At 39.9% G+C, this 22,285-nt stretch overlaps 1 protein-coding gene across 6 annotated transcripts in view; it reads left to right on the forward strand.

Moving 5' to 3' along the window:
* Positions 1 to 370: 370 nt before the first annotated feature.
* The window catches only part of slc4a11 (solute carrier family 4 member 11), a 48,317-nt gene continuing 26,402 nt past the window's right edge, over positions 371 to 22,285 (forward strand). For 2 of the 6 annotated variants that reach the window (XM_060872251.1, XM_060872253.1), the window contains exon 1: positions 16,385 to 16,731. Coding sequence is in view for 2 of the 6 variants with exons in the window: in XM_060872249.1 (XP_060728232.1) it covers positions 501 to 561 (61 nt within the window). In the remaining 4 variants the exon portion in view is untranslated. Of the gene's footprint in view, positions 562 to 5,346; positions 5,532 to 16,384; positions 16,732 to 22,285 lie in introns of those variants that run through there. The other 4 variants (XM_060872249.1, XM_060872254.1, XM_060872250.1 and 1 more) reach the window with 4 other exon arrangements.

The following is a 22,285-nucleotide window of genomic DNA, read 5'->3' on the forward strand; positions in this document are numbered from 1 at the left end:
TCAAACATATCACCAAAGCGTCGTTGATATATTGACATATTTTTCTTTTTATTTTTTGGACCCTTTGGTTCAGACAGTTTGTTTTTCCACCTCCATCAGCATAATTTAAATTGAGTCGATTCAGTGTGTCATCTGGTCTAGAGCTGTTGGGAGACAAACCGGTTCGAGCCACAGGTCATCAATCCACGACTACAATCGCGTTCTGACCTACTAAAAAGTGCGTGGTAAGTTTACTGAACGTTAGTGTGGTAGAATGTGGTTTGAGACACAGCCTTTGTTTGCCTCTCGCACGGGGGGCGCGTGCTGTCACGCACACCTGCGGAACACCCGCGCGCGCGCTGCTGTACTTTACACTGAGGGGAAGACGTTAGGTGACGCAGAGAGCTGTTATATGTTTGACAAAGAGGTTGTTTTGACTAAAGACTGAACGGAAAAAACTTTCCCTGGAACTTTTACTTGCGTGAAAAAGCATCTAAATATATATTTTAGTAACTGAAGTGATGGAAAGTGACAGCGACGGAGGGGAGAAGATGGGAGTGACCGTTAACAGATTCGTTGAAGGTAAGAGTTTGAACCATGAACGCTGTGAGGTGAATTACCTGAAAGTGACCGTTAGTTTTAAACGTTTTAAACGTGAACATCGTCTTCTCAGAAAATGTACCGACTCTGTACCGACTCCAACGGCAGCATCCTGGTTCCCAGAGCACAGGCTACTGAATTTACTGAACCTAATGTTGATGAAACTTTTCTATACTAGCAACATACAACACAGCAGGAATGAAGTGAATTCAACAGTTTAACACTGTATAATCCAATAAACACTAAAAAAGTTATTAGGTATGAATGAATGACTGAGGTATATGGTTAAATATATGACTATTAGGCTGAAAGGTTGAAATTCCTTGCACTATATTACAGCAGACGTCTTCAGAATCCTTGAGCTGTCATAACTCAGGAGCAGCCTGCATTATTTCTTACCAACTCCACGAGAACTCGAGACATTAAACCGATCAGCATGATATATGATAGACAATACATACAAATGAGATTTTAAGTAAAGATAAGCTTCTTTCCCAGTCCTGGTTTGTGTTACAGAGCCTAAATAAAGATGCCAGCATCTTTGAGCATCTCTTTCACTTTGCCATAGAATAGAGACAAACTTAAGGCTGTCAAAGATCATGTTGTAAGAGCTACTCTCTCACCGGCCACAACCTGTTTCTTCTCCGTTCAGGAAGACGCTACAGATCTCTATGCACTACAACATCTAGGTAGAAAAATAGTTTTTTCCCCATGCCATATCCGGCTTAAACAGCTAATACAGGGATTATTACCTGGGTTCTGTAATTCTATACTGTAATTCATTCTCCAGCTCTAATTACTGTCTCTTTCTCAAGTACTATTTAAATATGGAAATCCATACTATTTAAATGTTTACTGTTCTCATGGCAGATATGTATGTAAGTATGTATATATATGTTGGGCTCCCAATCGGAAGGTTGTGAGTTTGATTCCCAGGTCCACCAAGCTGCCACTGTTGGGCCCCTGAGCAGGGCCCTTAACCCTCAATTGCTCAGTTGTATAAATATGAGATAATGTAAGTCACTTTGGATATAAGGGCATCTGCCACATGCTGAAAATGTAAATGTAAATATGTATGATTGTATGTACAGTATGTACAAAGAGAACCTTAAAAACCACAACAAATTCCTAAACACTTGAAAAACCAAAAACACAAAAAACCAAAACACTTGCTGTGCACTCACACAATCTGATTCTGATTTTGATGATGAACACCAGAGTACAGGATGAACAGCTATCACTGAACTAAACCTAAAGTCTAAACTTTTTTACAGGTTTAACAGGTAAAAGTCAGTATTCTGTGTGAGATCAATTAGCATCCCAACAGACAGAGGGATTTTATACTAATATAAACAGCTTGTACATATGTGGGCATGGGGTAATAAGTGGTTGGCATGTTTGCCTCATACCTCAGGGGTTGGAGGTTGCGTGTTCTTCTTTGGTGGTTTCCTTGTGGTCAACAGGTCAATTGTTTGTGGTGTGTATGAGTGTGTGTGCACGATTATGCCCTGCGATGGCTTGGCACCTCGAGTCCTCTAGGCGAGGCTCTTCATGACCCTGTTTAATATAAGCAGTACAGAGGAGGGATGATACAGTTTTATACTACAACACTGTAGCATTAAAATCTGCATTTATTGTGTATTAATACCAATAAGAGAGAGAAAAAGAACAGCTTGAGGAAACTGTGATGTTCATTAATGAATTATTAATTGTAATAGTAGGGAAATCTTAGTGGTATAAGTGAAATTACACACAGTGATATACAAAAACAATGAAAAGGACAAATCAACTAACAAAGTAGTTGTACAATTTTTGTACTTATCAGATTGAATGACCAAGTAACTCCTGAAAGGTGCTAATAGACAAAACAAGATCGTCTGATTTATGATATGCTCTCACATTTTGTCCTGGTCTTGGAGCCCTAAACATTTAAATATGGTTCCTGGCCGGCAGTTTTAGGTAAAGAGCTTTTGAAGAGCTCTGTATCATGTACCAAAAGGAAGCCAAACTTTTTTTCTTCACTGACAAGAAATCAGTAACCCTTTTACTTTGATACAGTATTTTGATGGATTTCAGATGTTGGCAATCACTGTGGCTTGTGTTATATTCAATGAAGTATGCCAATCTTTCAGTTGTATTCCAGCGCAGGCGCTTGTTCATGCTCACCAGTCACAAAGCCTCACACACATACAGACAAACTGACATATAACTTGGAGGTGAGCATCCAGGGGAAGGAAGGTCCACCCTCTGTTGTTCAGTAACTCTGCTGTGTCTTCCTGCAGCTGTATTGCGTGTGTGTGTGAGTGTGTATGTGTGTGTGTATGTGTGCGTGAGTGTCTGTGTGTGTGTAAAACAGAGAAAAAACTTTCAGAGGGGGTTTAAATGAATGTGTGTTTTTGAGTAGTTGAAATAAAAAAGGAACTGGATGGTGTTGAATGATCACATTTAGAGCTTGTTCTTTTTGGCCCAAACTACCACCGTCAGTCTCCATTACCTATAAATAGAAATAGAATCATTTAAATAGAATTTAATTGAAAGATTCCCTTTAAAATTTGACAGTTTTGTCCTTTTTTGTCCCAATAATAATGATTACTCTCGCGCACTTGGAGAAAATGAGGTCAGAAGACAAACAGTGACACAATAAAATAATAAGTGACAAACTATTAAAGAAAACTAGTGCATATGTGGTGTTTGTTTTATTTATTTATTTACTTATTTATTTATAAGTGAGATACATAACTGAGAATTGTTCATCTTGAACAGTGCTCTTTGTCTGGAGATGATGAGGTTTGCAGCTTATTAAAAGCATCACTAGGGGGCAGTGGCTCATACTAAAACTCTCTCTGTGGATTATTTTTAAAACATGGTGCACCTCTAACAGACATAACAGTTCCTTTGGACAACTGTGTCCAAGTCACAGACAATGGCAAGGTCAAAGGCGAAGGTGAGTTTTCTCTCAGAGTGCCTCTGGCATCCTGTATTCGTACCACAACTTGACCATTTATGTGCCATAAACACAGTGACTAAGTGAACACTCACTGAACTTTTACTGAATAACATGTACAAATCTAAATACTACTAAAGTCCCCTAAAGTACAGCGCTTTTTGGTTATGATGCATGTTGGACATATGTTAAAGTTGGCACCATTTACTCACAAGACCTTACTTTACATCAAAGTCAATACTTTTAGGACAACTCCAGCATAATTTATAACTTATTTTCCATTTTGATGAGTTTCAGATTCCAGTGTACCATCCAGCCAAGCTTGTTTAATTGTAGTTGTTCCATGCTGATTCAAATTAAGACTACTCGCGGATTGACAGGAAGACGGGTGTGTGGCATTATGCATCTACAATAGTAGATGTAACTGGATGCTACAGTGTTTGTTGTGAAACAGTTTTCTAGAACAGCTAAGAAGCTTCTTATCTGGCTGCAGGATCTAATAAACACTATATAGCCAAAGGTATGTGGACAGCTGAACATCACAACCTTGTGTGGACCTTCAGCAAACTGTTGCCACAAAGTTGGAAGTACAAAATTGTTTAGGATGTTTAGTATTACTTCACTCAAACTAAGAGAGACAAAAGAGAGCAAAGAGCATGCTCCTTGAAGACATGGTTTGCCAATGTCAGAGTGGAAGTTATCACATGTCCTGCACAGAACCCTTCCTCAATCATACTGAATACCTTTGGGATTAATTGGCAAGCCAGCATGCAGCAGGCTTCCTCATCTAACATCAGTGCCTGACCTCGCTAATGGTCTTGTGGCTGAATAGATGCAAACAGCCATGCTGTAAAATCTAAGCACATGTGAGTGCGATTGATGAGATGTCCGCAATCCTTTAGCCGTGTCTACAATGTGTACAGTTTCATGACAGCAGTCACTGTTGTGGTTTAGTGAATAATTATATTGCAGTTTTTACATGCTACACATGAGCTGTAGCCTCCCCGCCACACAACGCCAAACCAATGCTGATTCTTTTATAAACACTCTCAGTCATGTGTGAAGCGATCAACATCCTTCGCCACCCAGTTAATACACTCATCACGCTCGCTCACTTCCATGTGTATGCTGCTAAAAATGTGGTTGCAGCCAACAGGTGTGTGCTGTGGAAAGATCCTTTGATGCCAACTACATGGCTAGAGCAGAGAATAATCCTACTTGTTTTTTATAAGACTCCTACCATTGGCAACAATAAAAAACAGACCCTGCAAATCCTGCCTATCCGGCTGTCGAGGAAAAAGAAAACAATTACTAATAATGCAGCCATGTTAAAGACCGTAGCTTAATCTTCACCAGTTGATACTCCAGTGTTCAGTGATCAGAAAAAAAACACTGAACATTGAAGTATTGACTTTAAAATCCTGATACGAAGCCAGAATATTTAGCCCTGTTTGAATATCAGATATAGCTGAACTTCAGATTTATTGTCTGAACCCAGAAGAGCAAACTAATGTCCAAAAACTAATCAGGACCTGATATATTAACCACAATGCAATTTGTTTGTGTGTAATTGAACAATCTATTGTCTGCAGCTGGTTTGTATTGTTACATATTCTTTAAATTACATATTCATTAAACTGATGCTCGTAACCAGATTTCACTCTCAAGCCACACACAAACACGCAAATATGGGTATGATATAGTTATGACTTATGAGTGCAGGCTGCAGGTAAACAGAAAGACAGCGCAGAAACAGAGGAGCAGGCTTTAGGACCCAGAGTCACAGCTGTGGTGAGGCAGAGTGAGGCTGACTCACTGAAGCTGTCTGAGAGGGAGCAAGAGAGAGTGAGAGAGAGGGAGATAGAGGTAGAGGGGGAGAAAGGAGGAGAGAGAGGAGGAGAGCAGAGCATAGGTGATCTTCCCCTCGATAGTGACTGGACTACGGGAAAATGATGGGTTGAGAAAGCAATGATGGAACCAAACAAAGTTCTTCATTTTGTGCCGTCCGGTAAGAACCCCACATGCAGTCAAACACACATGCCCAGATACACATGCAAACACGCTCTCTCTCTCTCTCTCTCTCTCTCTCTCTCTCTCACACACACACACACACGCATGCTTCTGCACTGTCACGACAATGCATCCAAGGGGTCCCTTAACCCCAAGATTGTATGTGCAAAAAACAAGCTCTGTGTAAAGGTGTGTGTTTGTGAGTGTGACCGTGTATTGCTTTAAGTTTTCTTCTGGTTGAATCCTGCAGGTCTGCGGAGTGTTTTTCTCGAGATCTGGTGCTGTGTTTTTTTGGGGGTGCGTTACACTGGAATGCAGACAGGCTTTTCGGGCTGGTCTTCTGGAATGTGCCGTAAATGCTTTTTATGTCGTTAATCTTTACCAAACAAACAAGGGAAAAAAAGGAAAAACAATATCATGCCCTTTCATAGAACCACATATGCAAAACTAAATGCGCATGCATTCATACTATTACCTGCTAATGTGAAAGAGTGGAGAGAGAGATGTAGAAAGAGAAAGAGGGATACAGCTCACACGAAATACCTGTAGAGCAGGACGATGCTCTGGGACACTAGAGCTTTTTTGTAGGTGTGATGCTGCTGTTCACTCTTATTCATCCTGCAGCGTACACACACACACACACACATACGCACACATACAGACACACACACAGACACACACACCTGTTTTAATTCTACTGTCACCTTTTTTGGAAGCACACTCACTTGTGTTTCAGAATCATTAATGGGAACATAATGTAAACACACACTCACTTTGTCTCTGAAAATACACACACTATCTGCACACACGCACATACGCACTACTTTGCATATTTTATCCTCAGGTTTTACTTAAAGTGAAAGAGCAGCTAATGTCCCCATCAATTTTATTACGTGTTAATGAAAACAAGCATTGTAAACTTACGTGAGTGATGATTTGCTTGTGTGACGTATTTTCGAATGAGGCAAATTATGTGTTTTTTTTTCTTCCGCAAAATAACTATTTGCTTTGATGGTCTGTCAATACACTTGTTTTTGCTCAAAAATGACTTAGCAATTGCGATTCCATTTTGCCACTAACCCCCAACACACACAAATACACACACATGTTGCGCACACAGGTTACATTTGAAGGCCTAGCTATTGGAAATCAAATTTGATTTTGTCCTTGACTGGGACTGTACATGAGGAAGCACACAGCCTGATGCATGATGGAAGTGAGTTTTGGAGCAGCAGTATATGGCGTAGGAGAACGGGATTAACGAGATTAATGTTTTAGCATGCGTGAAGGCTCATGTAATGAAGAATGCCCCCTGCCTTTATGACTGCCTTTCCCTAACGAGCAATGTGAGCGACTGTTCGTCTTTCATTACACGCATATGAAAGGTCCGTCTGTGGATTCATTTATTTACCCTTTTCTCATTAAACTTACACTTCTCATTTATTGTTACAGATGGTGCAGTGTAAATAGCTGTCGTCTTTCCGGGGAGCTTCATCTATGTGTGTGTGTTTGTGTGTGTTATTACTGAATTGGTTATCAACCAAGTAGGTAACTGCTTTAAAAAAAAACATGTGGCTGTTTAGTTGTCCAGCAGCGTAAATGACACACTGTAGAGGAAATTAGAATCAGGCACTCTTCAGTGGATGCTCTGTGTTTTGCTTTTTTTTTTTTATGGTGTGCTATAAATCGCCAATGAAGACGTGCCCTCATACAAAAGTATCTCATTCAGAGTCTGTGTGCAGAGGAACTGCCATGACAAACGTTTGGATCACACAAGGCTTAGATTTTCCTCTATTAATTTCTTTCACTTCATTGCCATACTTTGAAATGTAGTTGCATGACAAAGTGTGCTTTATTTAAAAAGGTCATCTTTCTACGTTACAACGATGGGAGAGAGACAGAACGTTGTTGTGTATGTACTTTGAGGTGGTGGTGGAGTTGGGGTAGTGAGTGAGGAGAGGGTGGCTATCACACGGTGGAATGTACCAGCATCTCAGTCGTCATAATAGATAAAGCGGATAAACATGCCATTGCGTCTTTGTAATGGAACAAATATAGCACACAAAAATCATCCCAAATGTACCGCTCGTCTGTTTACCGCAGTTTTCTTTTGCCAGCATTTTTCACCCCATCCCTGATACTGCATGTCATAAACTTCCTTCACACACGTGCACACAGATATACATGCAAAAATATACACTTAGGCATATAAGCAGCCCCCAGCAAAGTTGAGATTGCTTCAAGATGTCAGAGGATGCCAGTGTTGCTAAATTCCGACCTTTGATTGCGAAGCTGCGCATGTGCATGTCTGAGGAGAAATCTCACACCGAGTACACACTCTGCGTACACATTTATATACAAGCCCATGCTTATATATACTCATACAATCAAACCCACAAACACAGGCTTATCATGTACAGTGAGAAAAGGTTTTTATTAGTCTTAATTCAGTTGTGTGTATTTATTTCCAGTTGGTCTGTTACCTGTCTTCTGTGCCTGCTGTATAGTATTTGCAAATCTGTGTTTCAAAGCGTATAAAATATCCCGTACACGGATCTCATATTGTTTGAAAGGATGTCTGTGCGTCTCTTTCTTTCTGTCGTTCTCTGTCTTGTGGCAATACTGTGAATGGGAAGGGGAATGGTGACCTGGCTTTAATAGAGGAAGACGGGAATGTGCAAGCAATTAGCAGGAATCCCCCAGCAGAGTGCACATGAAACCAGAGCAGCACGAGCCGAGAGCAAGAGAGTGAGACAGAAAGATAGAGAGAAAGAGATGAAACGACAGAGTGTGAAGGGAAAGGGAGATCTGTATTCCCTTGATAAGCAAGACACCAGTGTCCACACAGGCACTTTGAGCTCTCCGTGTTCCTGTGTTTTCCTGGTGCTGTTTGATTAAAGACAGCCATCGTGTTAAAACACGTCGGGACTGCAGTGACTGGACCGAGTCTTTCACTCACTGTACTCTCAGTGCGTCTGTTGTGCTTGCGAGGACATTATACAGCTGAAGGAGGCATTCTTGCTTTCTCTAAGAGAAAGGACGATGCAGTGTAATTATCAGATTATGTTTTCTAGCTGCAGCTTTTTCGATGTTGTTATTGTTTTTTATGCTGCCGTGTTTTCCGATTCACATTTTCAGAGAGCGTATGGCACCTAAAGAGCACAGGAATAATGATACAGAAGAGACGCACTCATATATATGTCTGTGTTGTGTCAGTGCGTGGTTCAGGTATGTGTAGATCATGCTCAAGGTCGTCCAGTGACAGCCTTACTGTCGGACTGATAGAGCACATTGCAGGGGAGCGGGGAACCACTTGGAAGCAATATCAGGATGAGCCAGCCAATTTGCATATAATAAGTCATGTAAATAGCTTATGTTATTACAATCATATTGCACCTTATTATTAAGACTCCGGCAGAATATTTATTTATTTATTTATTTATTTATTTCAGAAAAGCTTTACCATCCTCTGGAATGCCTGTTCAGCCCTACATGCACTGCAGCTATTCACAGTTCAAGCAGAAACAGGGCCTGTTTTGAATTGTGTGCGGTACTTAGTGAAACTTGTAAGTAGACGATGTAAACCACATTTGCAACCTCCTGAGCAGGCTGCTTTACAAACTACCAAAGAATGTCAAGCAGTAATCGTCCCAGTCCAGCAGCTACGATGTAAGTTGGAGTGTGTTTACACCTTGTCTCTCTGTTAGTACAGTACAAGTTTACCACCATGTTCAAGATTTCGTACGGATTTTCCCTTTATTAAAATGACCACAGAATTGACACTGGAGTATTTATGTTAAAAGGTCTGACAAAAAGAACGTTCTAAATATCTCAGTTCCTCATTAGAGCCTCCTGTTACTGCCATAACAACCTGCATGTGTGTGTGTAAGTGTGTCATTACTGGTCATCAGAAGGAATTCCCTTTCTCATTAAGAATTCACAGAGTCAGGGGGATGGGTGCCAAAAACCCTCCAGGCAGATTTAGACAACGAACTCTCTTCTCTCTGTCTTCCTCTCTCTTTCTCAGTCTCTCTCTCTCTCACACACACTTTCTCCCTCTCTCTCTCTCTCACACACACACACACACACACACACACACACTTTCTCACTCTCTCTTGGCTGCTGGAAGTGACAGCCGAATGCAGCGGGGAGCACCTTTCTCCTCTGTCTCTCCATTACTCTCTGCGCTCCATTGTGCAGTAAAGGGGTGTTGCATGTTCTAAAGGTCTTTTGCTACGGGCTGTTAGACAAGAACTGAAACATCATGCTTTACTCCCATGCTCTTGTTCTGTCTAGATCTTTGTCATGCCCACCGTCACATGGAGACTGGAGCATCTTCACCGAAGTCTGAAAAGCTGTAAGGCAGAAACAACACTTGTGACACATCTCTACACTACGTCCTGCTGCCTATATAGAAATGTGATGTCACAGCCATAAACATCTTATATAAATGGTATTTCTGAGAAAATCTGTGCACATAGTTGGTGCATGCATGTTCATTACTGAAGGCCATATGTGGCATTATGCTTCCGCTGCTCATATTCTGTAGGAAAATACCATGCGTAAGAAAGGGGATTAATGGTTTTTAGAGACAGAGCTTAATGCCTAATGGCCTGAAAAAAAAAAAAGCTCTGCAGATACCACTTATTTGATTTGTTTTAAGCTTGTTGTGTAATCTGCTTGTTCTGTGTGGCAATACAATACTTCTATGAAGTAATCTGTATAGTCATTAGACCAAGACTGAGCTTCTCAGAGTTTCTAACTGCCTGAAGCATAACTATCCTTAGTGTCCATTTATGATACCAAACGTACATACACAAGCACATTGCAATGTAGAGTCAAATGGTTCATGTAGATTCAAGTGAGAGTCAGGTCTTTAGTTAAATCTCAAAATTGAGATTTGAAGCAGACTGGCAAAAATAATCTGAGGAGTGCAGTCTCACTGGTTTCTACGCTATATGGCCAAAAGATTGAGGACATGACCATTAAATGTATACGCTCATCAGGCTCTTATATTAGGAAAACTAGACTAGTACTGGGTAGGGCCTTCCTTTACTCTTAAAACATTTCTTTAGTATTTAATGGCATGGATTCCACAAGATGTTGGATACATTCTGCTCCATCTTGACATGATTACATCACATGATCCCTGCAGATTTTTCAAGTGCAGATTTTTCAAAGGTGTTCTACTGGATTCAGATCCAATGACTTGGAAGGCCACTGAAGAACAATAAACTCATTGTCATGTTCCTGAAACCAGCTTGAGACTGTTTTTGATTTTTTAAATTGACATGGTGCATTATCATGTGGAAACTTGCAGAAGATGTGTAAACTATTAGAAGATGGGTAACTTGTGACCATGAATGGATTCACATGGTCAACAACAATGTTTAAATAGTCTGTGGCATTAACGTGGTTATTAATTGGTATTAATGCCCCAAAGTGTGCCAAGAAAACATTCCCCACATTATCACACCACCCCCGGCCTGGACTCTTGGCAGAAGGTACGTTAAGTCCATGGATATGTGCTATTAGCTCCGTCTACATTTTTCCAGTCTGTATCAGTCCAGATTTTGTGAGTCTGTGCCCACTGCAGCATCAGCTTTCTGCTCTTGGCTGACAGAACCTGACTTGGACTTCTGCTGTTGAGCCAGTCTGCTTCAAGGTTCAACTTCTTGTGCATTCTCAGATGCTTTTCTGCTCACCACAATTGTACAGAATGAGTTGCAGTAAAGGTCTGCACTGTATTATCATCTTTAATCAGTCTGGTCATTGCTCGGTGACTGTATGTTTTCATCCTATAACAGATTCTGTCCCTCTCTGCAGTTATAATAACCTCCACTCTTTTAGGCTGTATTGTGTAAGTTGAAGATTAGGAGATTACTTGGGACTTGTTGTCTTCCTACTTCTGCCTATGAACAATTTGTTTAATTTAATTATTGTGCAACCTGGGCTGATGCAAGAGAAAAGCATTCTGATGCAGGATGCAGCAGTTGCAAGATGCACTTGGCTGACTTCACATATCTTGGAGGAAGCATGCTTTAGCTTTCACCCTCCCTCTTTGGTAGCTCTCATATAATGGCGGAGATTATTTTGGTTATTGGGAGCTGGCTGGTGGGTGGAAATTGCCAGGTAACCAAATCTGAAAAAATGGAGGAAATAATAGAGCAACCTGATGATATGAATCTTAAGGTGTAGGGCTGGGTATGGTTTGAAAATTGTTAACATTGATGTGATTATTTTAAATTTGATACAGTTACTAAAAGAATAGTGCTTTGATACCTTTGTATTCCCCACTTATTATATAGCCTGTATTGCTATTATATTATATTTCAATATATATAATATTTGTTTGCTGCTGTGACATTTCTGCTTAAGGCAACTTTGCTGTTTTCTGCTATAGTATGTAGAATAGAATTGCCACTGGCTCTGTCAGCGCTTCTAACACATGAAGTCAAAACACTATAGAGAGTACATTTGTACGCATTCATATGGTGAGAGCCGCTAGAGAGTTAATAGTCTCAGCCACAAACGTCACACCCATGAACCTTTGGCTGAAGGTCTAATGCATATGGCATACAAAATAGGAGGCACCTAATTGGTTGGGTTCTACAGGATTTCCAGGAGACGTGTGTCAGGTTTTATAATGGCCCGTCTGGAAACACAGCCGTTGTGACTCTCTACTTCCCTCACAGAAGAAGGAAACCGTCATGTTTACAACTGTGACAACGAGTGCTGGAGTTTCCAAATTATGTGAAGTTCACGTTATAGAAGTTCATTTTCAAGACTTTCTTAAATGAATAATCTATAGTTTTATGCCAGACTGTTTTTGTAGTGTCAACCAAGTGTGATTGGTTGCTTTACATGTCAGTCAGATGCCCTTTTGGGCTATCCTTGGCGAATAAAAGTTGCTATGGAGTCCAGACCTTTTTGCCTCCAGTCTGGCTATATGAGTATAGATAGTAAGTAACTGCTAGTTTTGGTGCTAACTGTCGAATCAAAATGTCTTCATAGATTGACAAAGACACAATAGTTGCAAATATTGTCTTTTTTCAGAAAGCTGATGGGTAAACTGCTAATTGTGTTTGGGTGCTTTGCTCAGATTCTTCAGTCTCTAGTGGTGACTTAGCAGTGCCTTTTGTGCAGTCAAAGGTTTTCTTGATGGAAATTAATCCCATGTTTAATCAATTGTTTCATTAGGTGTGAGTTATTACCTAACTTTGCCATTACTAGTCTAAGCCATTTATTGCACTGGGAACTGTTCTCATCTACTTTTACGATGCACAGCCAGGCTCTAAACCTCTGTAACATGTTGATGTGCTGTCTTTTCACTCTCTGTGCATCAAGAAGCCAGTCAGACTTGGTAGAACCAAAATACTTCAGTTGAAGCATTTGGGGTTAAGATTTTGTTCTCCAGCTGCAGTTAGGAGTAGAAAATAACATGTTACATCACAGGCTATGAGAGTTTGTCTTATAAGTCTGCTTAGATCTTAATAAAGGTCAATCTAAGTGTCCTAAAGTCAGGAAGTCATTGATCTAAAGCAAGAGCCTAGTTTAAAAAGAACATTGCAGTTTTATAGTATGTTGTTTATCAGTGCTTTTAATTTAAAAAAATGATAAAATTATCAGTACAGTAATTGTCACCCACAGGATTCCCACTGGGCATATTATGAGACAGCAAAATTGCTTTAGGAAGCTCTAAGGCAGCAATAAATTATTCTCCAAACTGCTGTGCAGAACATTTGAAACGTAATTTCTCATGTAATAAGTCATTTTGGAAAGTTGTGTTCTTGCAGTGTAGCATGCCACACAAAAGGTTAGGTAAAAGGTTAGGAAGCAAACATGAGTTTTCACCCTCACTTTACTCGAAGTGACCAAATTGAAGTTGGTAAACTGTGGACATCCACATGGCAAGCAACAATACTCAAATGTTCTGTGACAGTCCATGCAGTTTAACATTTGGAAATCATTGCATATGTGCAGCACAAGTTTACCTCAACACTTCTTCAATAGACCTACAGTGTGTCATTTCAGGCACGGCACAAGCTTACTTATACAAAATGGTTCCTCTGGTATCCTAAATGGCTTTTTCTTTGTTTGGACTTAATGAACCTACAGTATGTCAAACACTGCAGCAGATGGTTCTCTTTCAAAAAGGGTTCAGAATAAAAGAACTTTTGGAAAGATAGAACATTTAACCATCTAACTAATTCGTGGGGAGCCACGAATCAAGAAGCAAAGAGTTTATGGCCAGAATAAAAGCGAGTTAAAGGTTACAGTTGCATCCAGAATTATTGGCACTGATGGTAAAGATTGGTTAAAAAAAAAAAGGAAGATGAAAACCTTGGGAAAGACTTTGGATTGTGAAAAACGCATACATGAATGTGTATATAATGCATACAAGAATTATATAATGCATACATGAATGTGTCACGACAATGGCTATAAAAAATAGCTACATGCCTGAAATGCTCATATTCACATTAATTAAGTTTCAAACAACAAGAGCCATAATGAACCTGCCTGGAAGAGGATGCAAGTGTTTCTTGCCCCCACATGCACTGAAGTTTCTGGTTAATGAGGCAGAAATCGCTGCAAGGGTCACAGTTGGAGATTTGTAGAAGATGGTAACATTTCTGCTTGCTCAAATCTCCTAATCTACAATTAAAAATCAGCTCTGTGCCCACAAACAGAGGGACATCTATTTGGACATCCCTTTCATCTAAACACAAAAGTAAGTTCAATAGTTACTCATAGAACTATGACTAAAGCGTCATTACGTTATATGGTGAGAAAAGATTTAAAATAAAAGGTTATTAGGCAACAAAAATCAAGGTGGATTTTGGTGTACCCCTTTAGAATACATGGCACTAAAAACTCCATGAAGTACCAGAAGAAATGTTGCAGCGACCACAGGATAACATGTCTGTCAGGGTCCCCTGATCTTAACCTGTGGAGTGAGCTGAAGAGGAGAAGTCCACAAGAAATGACTGATCACTTATCAAGCATTGTAGGAGAAAACACGATGCAATAACACGTGTTTCTACGGTGCAACAATTGGAACAAGTTTGTTTTTCAGAAGGGTTATTTTTACTTTTAAAAAACAAATGCATGACACAACAGAAAATTATTTCTGTCTGCAGTTACAGTACCTGAGGTTTTTTGTTGTGTCATGCATCCTGACCAGGATCACGATCATATCTATGCTTCAAAGGATGCTACGGACCATAGAAGTTTCCTGAACATGTAGACAATACACTTATTTGGGTATTTTTGTGGTATGAAATCCATAATGCGTTGTTCATCTGAAAGTTTACTGTCACAATACAGTCCTTATTGGAGATTTGTACAATAACAGTGCTGCAGCGGTATTTATGCACACCGTGTAGTCTAGCGTGTCTTTATTCTCAGAGCAGCTGTGATGTCTTAGCAGCATAGGACCTGCACAACATCTCTAATGAACGAGAGAGAGAGAGAGAGAGAGAGAGAGAGAGAGAGAGAGAGAGAGAGAGAGAGAGAGATGATAATCTTTGACTGAAAACTGTTAAGTGCACAAATGCTTGTACAGTACATAACTCCAGCTGTGCATTCCGCCCTTAGCCCTGCCATTCTCTTTGTCTTTGCCTCTCTTGTTTCTCAGTCATGGATGTTAAGCCCAGAGCTGTAAATTTTCATTATTATTGTCTGAGACAGAGGGAGTGTGTATGGTACTGTGTGTTTGGCCATCCCGTGTTCATCTTGTATTCTCAGTACTGTCAGAGACACAGAGAGAGCTTATGAGACAGACACATTTTGCATTTGGTGCTTCTCATTTCAGCTAGGCCTGTAGGAGGAAACAGAGCATCAAAAGATATGCAAATAGCCTTGTGGTTTAGAAGCATGCAAACCACACATATGTCTATTGCTCAATGATGGGGGGGACTGATTTTTTTTTTTTTAATCCAAACCCCCCTGAGTTTCTCTTGCACTGTTCTCTAGCATTGTGTAATCACAACTTCATTCTCATGTCTCTGTGAAGAACTCGTACAAGAATCAAACTTTTTTGTATGGAACACTCATAGAAATATACGAGGACATGGGTTTAGCATGTAGAAGCACATAACACACACTCACACACACACACACACACACACAGACAAAACGATCTGCTTTGTGAGTTCTCACTTCCTGTTTGTGAAAAGAGCTTGCCTTGTGTGAGTAATGCAGCACTAAAGGCATCCCTGCCATACCTGCTCACAGTGCCGGCGAAAACACAAAGTACACAGCTTAGTCCAAAATGGGTTTAGCATTTTTTTTCCCCCAGATATTGTTATCCATCCAAATATAAAGACAGGTACTTTCCTGTACTGTGAAAGAAATGCTTTTGCATCAGTTCTGACTTGAGTAGAATTTACAGTGCCTCCAGAGACTCAACTCAACTCTCTTGCTCTCACTCTGTCTGTCTCTCTCTCTCTCTCTCTCTCTCTCTCTCTCTTGCTCGCTCGCTCTCCTTCCTTCTCTCTCTCTTCTGATCTGGCTTTGATCATGAAGCGTCTGTGCTGTTTACTGTCTATGTGACTAAACAATACACAGAAAAATCTGGAACAGGAAAGAAACAGAGGTAGCTTATCTGTGTCTGCATTATAAATATCCTCACAGTAAAATAAAGAAAGATGAAGATGAATTAGTTTGGATTAGTTCGTTTGCGTGTGTCTTCAGCTGTATGCTTAGTGCAAATCATATGTGTACAAGCATTGAGTACTTTTGTCTTGTGCGATCCCAATAACACATGTCATGCTCTGGTGCTCTTGTTGTGTAGTTCAGTAAGACGTGAGCCCTGCAGCCCGTTTGCTGTACAATAATCTCAGATCAGGAAGCGTGATGGCCGCAGTCACACTCATCCCTGCCGGGTGATTTAGCGCTGAATCTGCCACAGTACCACTTCCTTCATCAGTTATTAGTTGTGCCTACTTCCTACAGCTTTGGGCGTGCACCACTTTTATTTCTCATATCAGGATCTGTGATGGTGGTGATCAAATACGGAACAATAATGTCAGAACAACACTCGCTACCTGAGCTATTTATATTAAGAGTTTCTGGAAGATGATTAGATGATACACAAAGCCTTTGGCTGCAACACAGATTCCAGTGAAAGGTCATTTTAGGTGGAGTAAGCGGAGTACGCCACAAGACCTGGGGGAAGGCTGCAGGGGCTACAGGTGAGTAGGAACAGCAGCACATAAGGTTTTATCCTGTAACACATACAGTACACATCGCATCGCTGCCACTCCTTTGAACAAGAGAGACAGTTGGAACACCGAAAGACTGACAGGAACTGTTTGTGTTCCTGTTTCTACAAATCTAGGCCAGGCTGAATTTACAGGTTTTATAAATGTGAAAAATTCTCTCCACCTGCCTTTTGTGGTTGAATGCTAAGGATTATCGTTGAATGAAAGCAATTGTCCTACCCTATTTTTGAAAAAAATCCTACATCTAAAAAATAATGTGCAGGATAACAACGGTTGCCATGGAGGTAACTTTGTGAACAAAACTAAGTCATTTGTTGTTTGAATTTTCTGACTTTAGTTTCTACTTCTGATAACTACAGACATTCCAGGACTGACAGTTTATTTTCTCGCTATTGCACTTTTCTCAATCGCAAGTGTAGACTTGTTGGTAACAAAAATAAAAATAAGGGAGAAAAATGCTTTTAAATATGCATTGGGTGTCTAAAAGTATTGATTTAATTTTAATGAAGTAATAAAGGTCGATACATTTAGGTAAATAAATAGATGTTATCAATATACAACTATAGAACTATAATTATTAAAGCTTAATCTTTTGAACTCTAGATCTAACCTAATGCTTGTTCCCTGTTACAGTAACAATAAGGCTTTTATGCATTAATAAAAAATGGCATATACACAAGGAGTACAATGCATGCTGTTATAGGGCAACAATGCACTCTGGGGGCTTGTGATGCAGCATGACACGCAGCAGAGAACATGATTTTAAATCTGTTTGTTCTTTAAATCTGTATATCTGTTTCTTAGATTATGTGAAAAGTCCACCATACACGTCTCTTTGTCTGAGCTGTTACTATATAAACAAAACGGCATTTGAACAAGTGCATTTCTACAAACCTCTTGTTCATGCTACAGCCAGAAGTACAAACTTTCTGACCAGTCAGATTCAACCTTTCAGTCATGCAGTGGTATAAGGAATTTATTTGAAATTAAAAGCACATGATGGGTGATTTTTTTTTTTTTTTTTAATGTAAACTCTTTGTCACTTCTTTGCACATCTCATTTTAACAACTAGGTTGTAACATCTTCAAATGAAAAATATCAAGCCCCTTGATGCAATATGAGTTTTGCTCATCATACATCTCATCGATGTGCCGCTATGTAAGGTATGAGAGCACACTGCTCTCACAATGCTGTGCTGCATTTTAGCATGTGTTTACTGTTTAGCATGAAACTGTGTTAGGTTTTACTCATTTCGAATCTTCTCTCCATTATTCACAAAGTTATGTTTGTGTGTGAGAGAGAGTGCGGTTGTGTTTTCTATCACTTCTGTTTACATGATCTCGGTGCGAAACGACAAACCTTTTTTCTGTGTTTAGTCTGACAGCTCAGTTTGCCTTCTGGTTATCTAAGCAAGAAGCCTGTTGCAACTGAAATCTGTTGATCTGTGTTTTTGTGTTTTTTAAAATGGCCCCAGTGCCAGGTCTGAAACCATCTTTGCGCAGCTCTGTGTGGTGTAATTGTAACAGCAGTTCTGCTGCGCTCAACCCCTTCGCAATAGAATTATTATAACAATAATATGTATAATAATTATGTATCTGTTTTTGTTAAGTAAACAGCTAGTTAGTTCATTCTAAAAAATTGATGTCAATCATTTTTTATACAACACAACATAGTTAAATTTCGCTTGCATGTTGTTCCACATCACTCTGCCTGGTGTGTATTATTTACAGCACAGTTATAAGCAACAGTACCGAATATTGTTCATTGGACTTTATTAGAAACTCCTTTACACCTACCAATTCAAGCAATTATCTAATCAGCCAGTTGTGCGGCAGCAGGGCAACACATGGGTCACCGGCTTTAGCTAATGTTCACATCAACATCCAGAATGGGGAAAACATGCTTTTTTTGGTGTCAGACTGGCTGGTTTGAGTATTTCTGTAACTTCTGATCTTCTGGGATTTCTGGAAACTGCTACAGTTTGCTCAGAATGGTGCAATAAACTAAGTAAGCAGCAGATCTGTCGAGCCCAACATGCAGGACCGTGAGGTCGATGGGCTACAACAGCAGAACATCACAGTGGGTTCCACTTCTGTCAGCCTAGAACAAAAAGCTGAGGCTACCTTGCCTGAGGAATCTTGATTTCTGCTGAAGCACACAGATGATAGAGTCAGAATTTAGCATCAACAAGCATATATCCATGGACCCAACTTGCCTTTAACAGTCCAGGCTGGTGGAGGTGGTCTAAAGGTGTGGGGTTTGTTTTTTGACACATTTTGTGCCATTAATGCCAATCATCACTTGAATGCCTCAGACTACTCGTGTATGGTTTCTGAACATGTGCATCCCTTCTTTCCTACAATCTAACCTTCTTCTAATGGTCACTTCCATGTCACTTTCATGTCACAAAGCAAACTGGTTTTAGAAACATGACAATGAGTTAATTTCTTCAGTGGCCTTTCCAGTCATTGGTTCTGAATCCAGTAGAACACCTTTGGGATGTGGTTGAACAAGAGACTCACCTGAAAAATCTGTAGGGATCATGTGATGTGATCATGTTAACATGAGCCAGAATCTCAAAGGAATGTTTCCAACATGCTGTGGAATCCATTCCACGAGAGCAAAGTGAAGCCTTGACCTAGTATGAGTATGTTGTTCCTAAAAAAGGTGCTTATTGAGCCAATAAAAATTGAGTTTATCATATTTAGTTAGTATTTCTGGAAATTGCTTATTTTTATGAAAGAATATGGACAGATAAAGTATAGATTCACAAAATCAAGTTGTAAAACATATTCTTTTTTTTTTCTTGGCCTTACTTTTTTGCCATTTAGAGGATGTTGAAGAAACAACTGCTACAGCCACATCAGCAAAGGTTCGGCACATTTCTGTCCCCAGAAAAAGCAACTGGATGAAAACATGAAAAAAAGGGCATGCATCAAACTAAATCATCAGTACACCAGCATCTTTAAGTTGCACCTGCACATAAACAATGTGTAGAGGGACTACACACGCCCCACTGTTTCTGAGTCAGGGTTGTCCACTCATTCTCCTGTGAGGATGTGACCTTCTAGTCTGACCTATGATCAGGTTCCTCTCCACCATAACTGCCACTCAAAATGAATCCCAGCTCCTGGAACTATGTTTACACTTTCTCTGGCCTTTTTGGGTGATAAAGGTCACAAAATCTAGTAAGAAACAGACATTCAGTTAACATGTCAAACACACTTGTAGTCATGAATGCTAGAGTGAACCCAAGATTCCATAATGACCTTAGGACAATATGACGTGTTGTCTTGTATCTAACTGTTATCAAGGTGTAGTTAGAAACAACCGAATTCATTCAGACTTAAAAACCTTTCCAGCCTTTACTTAAGAATGTCTGCATTGTCTTGTCATTTATGCAAATTGTTTCCTGTTTGATTTTCCTCCTCCTAATGTCGTACGTATGACGTTGGGTTGAGGAAATAAAACACAGATGGACCGTTCATTGGCTGTACCAGCAGCAGTCGGCAGTGTCGAAAATCCCAATCATATTGCCTTTAGCCTGACACAGCGGGGCATGTGTGGTGCCACCGAGGGAAATTATTGTTCCATGGCCGGAGCTGATGTTTGTTTTTCATTATTCGGTTTAGAGCTGGAGGTTCAGTGATTCCAAGTGATCAATAGACAAGTGTTATATCAGTGGTGTGATGTCTGTGAATGTGTGTGTGTCTGTGTGTGCATGTGCTGGTGTGTTTTAATTGTCTGGAACAGTTAAAGGTTGTCTGTTTTTGTTGCATTTTTTGTAAGAGTGGTAATAAGGATGATATGTGTAAGGAGCTGCCAAAATGAGACTTACATGAAGTGGTGTTTACAGTAGATTCTGCTAGAAAGAATCGAGTTGGAATATCTCAAAGTCGAACCAATATTTTTTTTTTACAATTTATCCCCAGAGTTCCAGAGTTCAAAACAGAGGTTAATGACAGCATCATTTTTTTTTTCATGTGTGTCTGTGGTCTTGTATGAGTGTCATTTAAAGCCATTTGTGGTTGAACTTCCAAAAGGTGGCCTTCCCACAGGCATCATGATCCTGATGGAGGTTTGCTGTTAAACATCAGGAGTCGCTGGTTTGAGTCCATGCTGGAACTCCAGGGGATTTGGACCATGTACATGATGGTTTTAACGCCCTTGCCTTTCCACTTGACACTGGCATAGCGCCTATGTGAGAGGCACTTAACTCTGAACCTCTGTACTAGAGCGATGGCAAGGTAAATTGTGTTTGCCCATAAGTGTTTTTGATACATAGTTTTATAGTAGGGTGTGTGTCGAGGCTCGGTGAGCATGTTTCAGGGAACGTGTGTTTCTGTTTAGATGGAGAGAGTCAGAAGGAGCTGGAAAAAGACATGCCTGACAATTAGGGAGTTAGAAACTGGAGGGAGAGAAACCTCAGTCACGGCTGACTTCACCTCATAAATATCCCCTTAAGCAGCACCAAATGAATGTAGGGCACAGGTGTGGAAATGTGTATGGGGTTTGTCTGTCAGTGCATGTACATTTCAATGCACTGGTGTGTGTATGTGAAAGAGAGAGAGAAAGAGAGAGAGAACGCATTATTCTTTTTTTTACAGTCCAGCTTCAGGTCTGCTTGTTTCAGGTATATATAAGGTGTGTATATAATTGTATGCGTGTGTGCCTACATGCAGTGATGTAAACTTCTAATTTGCCATTTAGCAGGGCGTGAGGCTGGAGGCCACACATCATACTAGTTATTGCTGTTATAGGCTCAAATACAATAGAGCTTTTGAGGTTTAAAAAAAAAAGGTTGCTTTTTTTTTTTTTTTTTTGAAGTTTTACTGAGACATTCTCTGTCTTTTTAATTATTGAATGATTAGTAATTTTAAAATAGATCATTAATCTGAATTCTACAATGGTAAACGTCATTCCACTAATCTGATTGAACAAACCGTGCTCAAAGATTACAGCATTCTGCTTAGTTTCACTGTTTGTAGGAAGCCATTTTGTGTTCACTGCATAAAATTCCAATTCTAGTTGAAACCGTTACTACACATAGTACAGGTTGTCAGTCAGTGTGTGTTGCATGGCAACACACAACACTTTATCCAGCATCTCTGTTCAATGACGGAGCAAAATCTGGCCATATTGTGGCTGAAACATAAGCTACTTTAATACAGAGTAGCTTATGTTTCAGCCACAATATTGTCAATATATTCTGTCTATATTGAATCTCATCGTCTGCATTGTTTTCTTGTATAGTATAGTGTTATTTATGTCTGTACCTTTGAGAGGCACAAACTGCTAGAACCAAATTCCTTGTCCAATAAATCTGATTCTAATTCTGATTCTGATTCTGATATAAAAGCAATATCACACTTACAAACTTGCTGTATTGAATATCACAGCTGTGATGACCTGAATCACAGCCAACGATGATACCAAGTAAAACATCACTCCTACTTATATATCAGAATTGTTCAACTGTTATTTCACAAACGAATTAGAAACGGAAGGATATTATTCACATATC

The sequence above is a fragment of the Tachysurus vachellii genome, chromosome 6, assembly GCF_030014155.1.
Source record: "Tachysurus vachellii isolate PV-2020 chromosome 6, HZAU_Pvac_v1, whole genome shotgun sequence".
NCBI classification, from domain to species: Eukaryota; Metazoa; Chordata; class Actinopteri; order Siluriformes; family Bagridae; genus Tachysurus; species Tachysurus vachellii.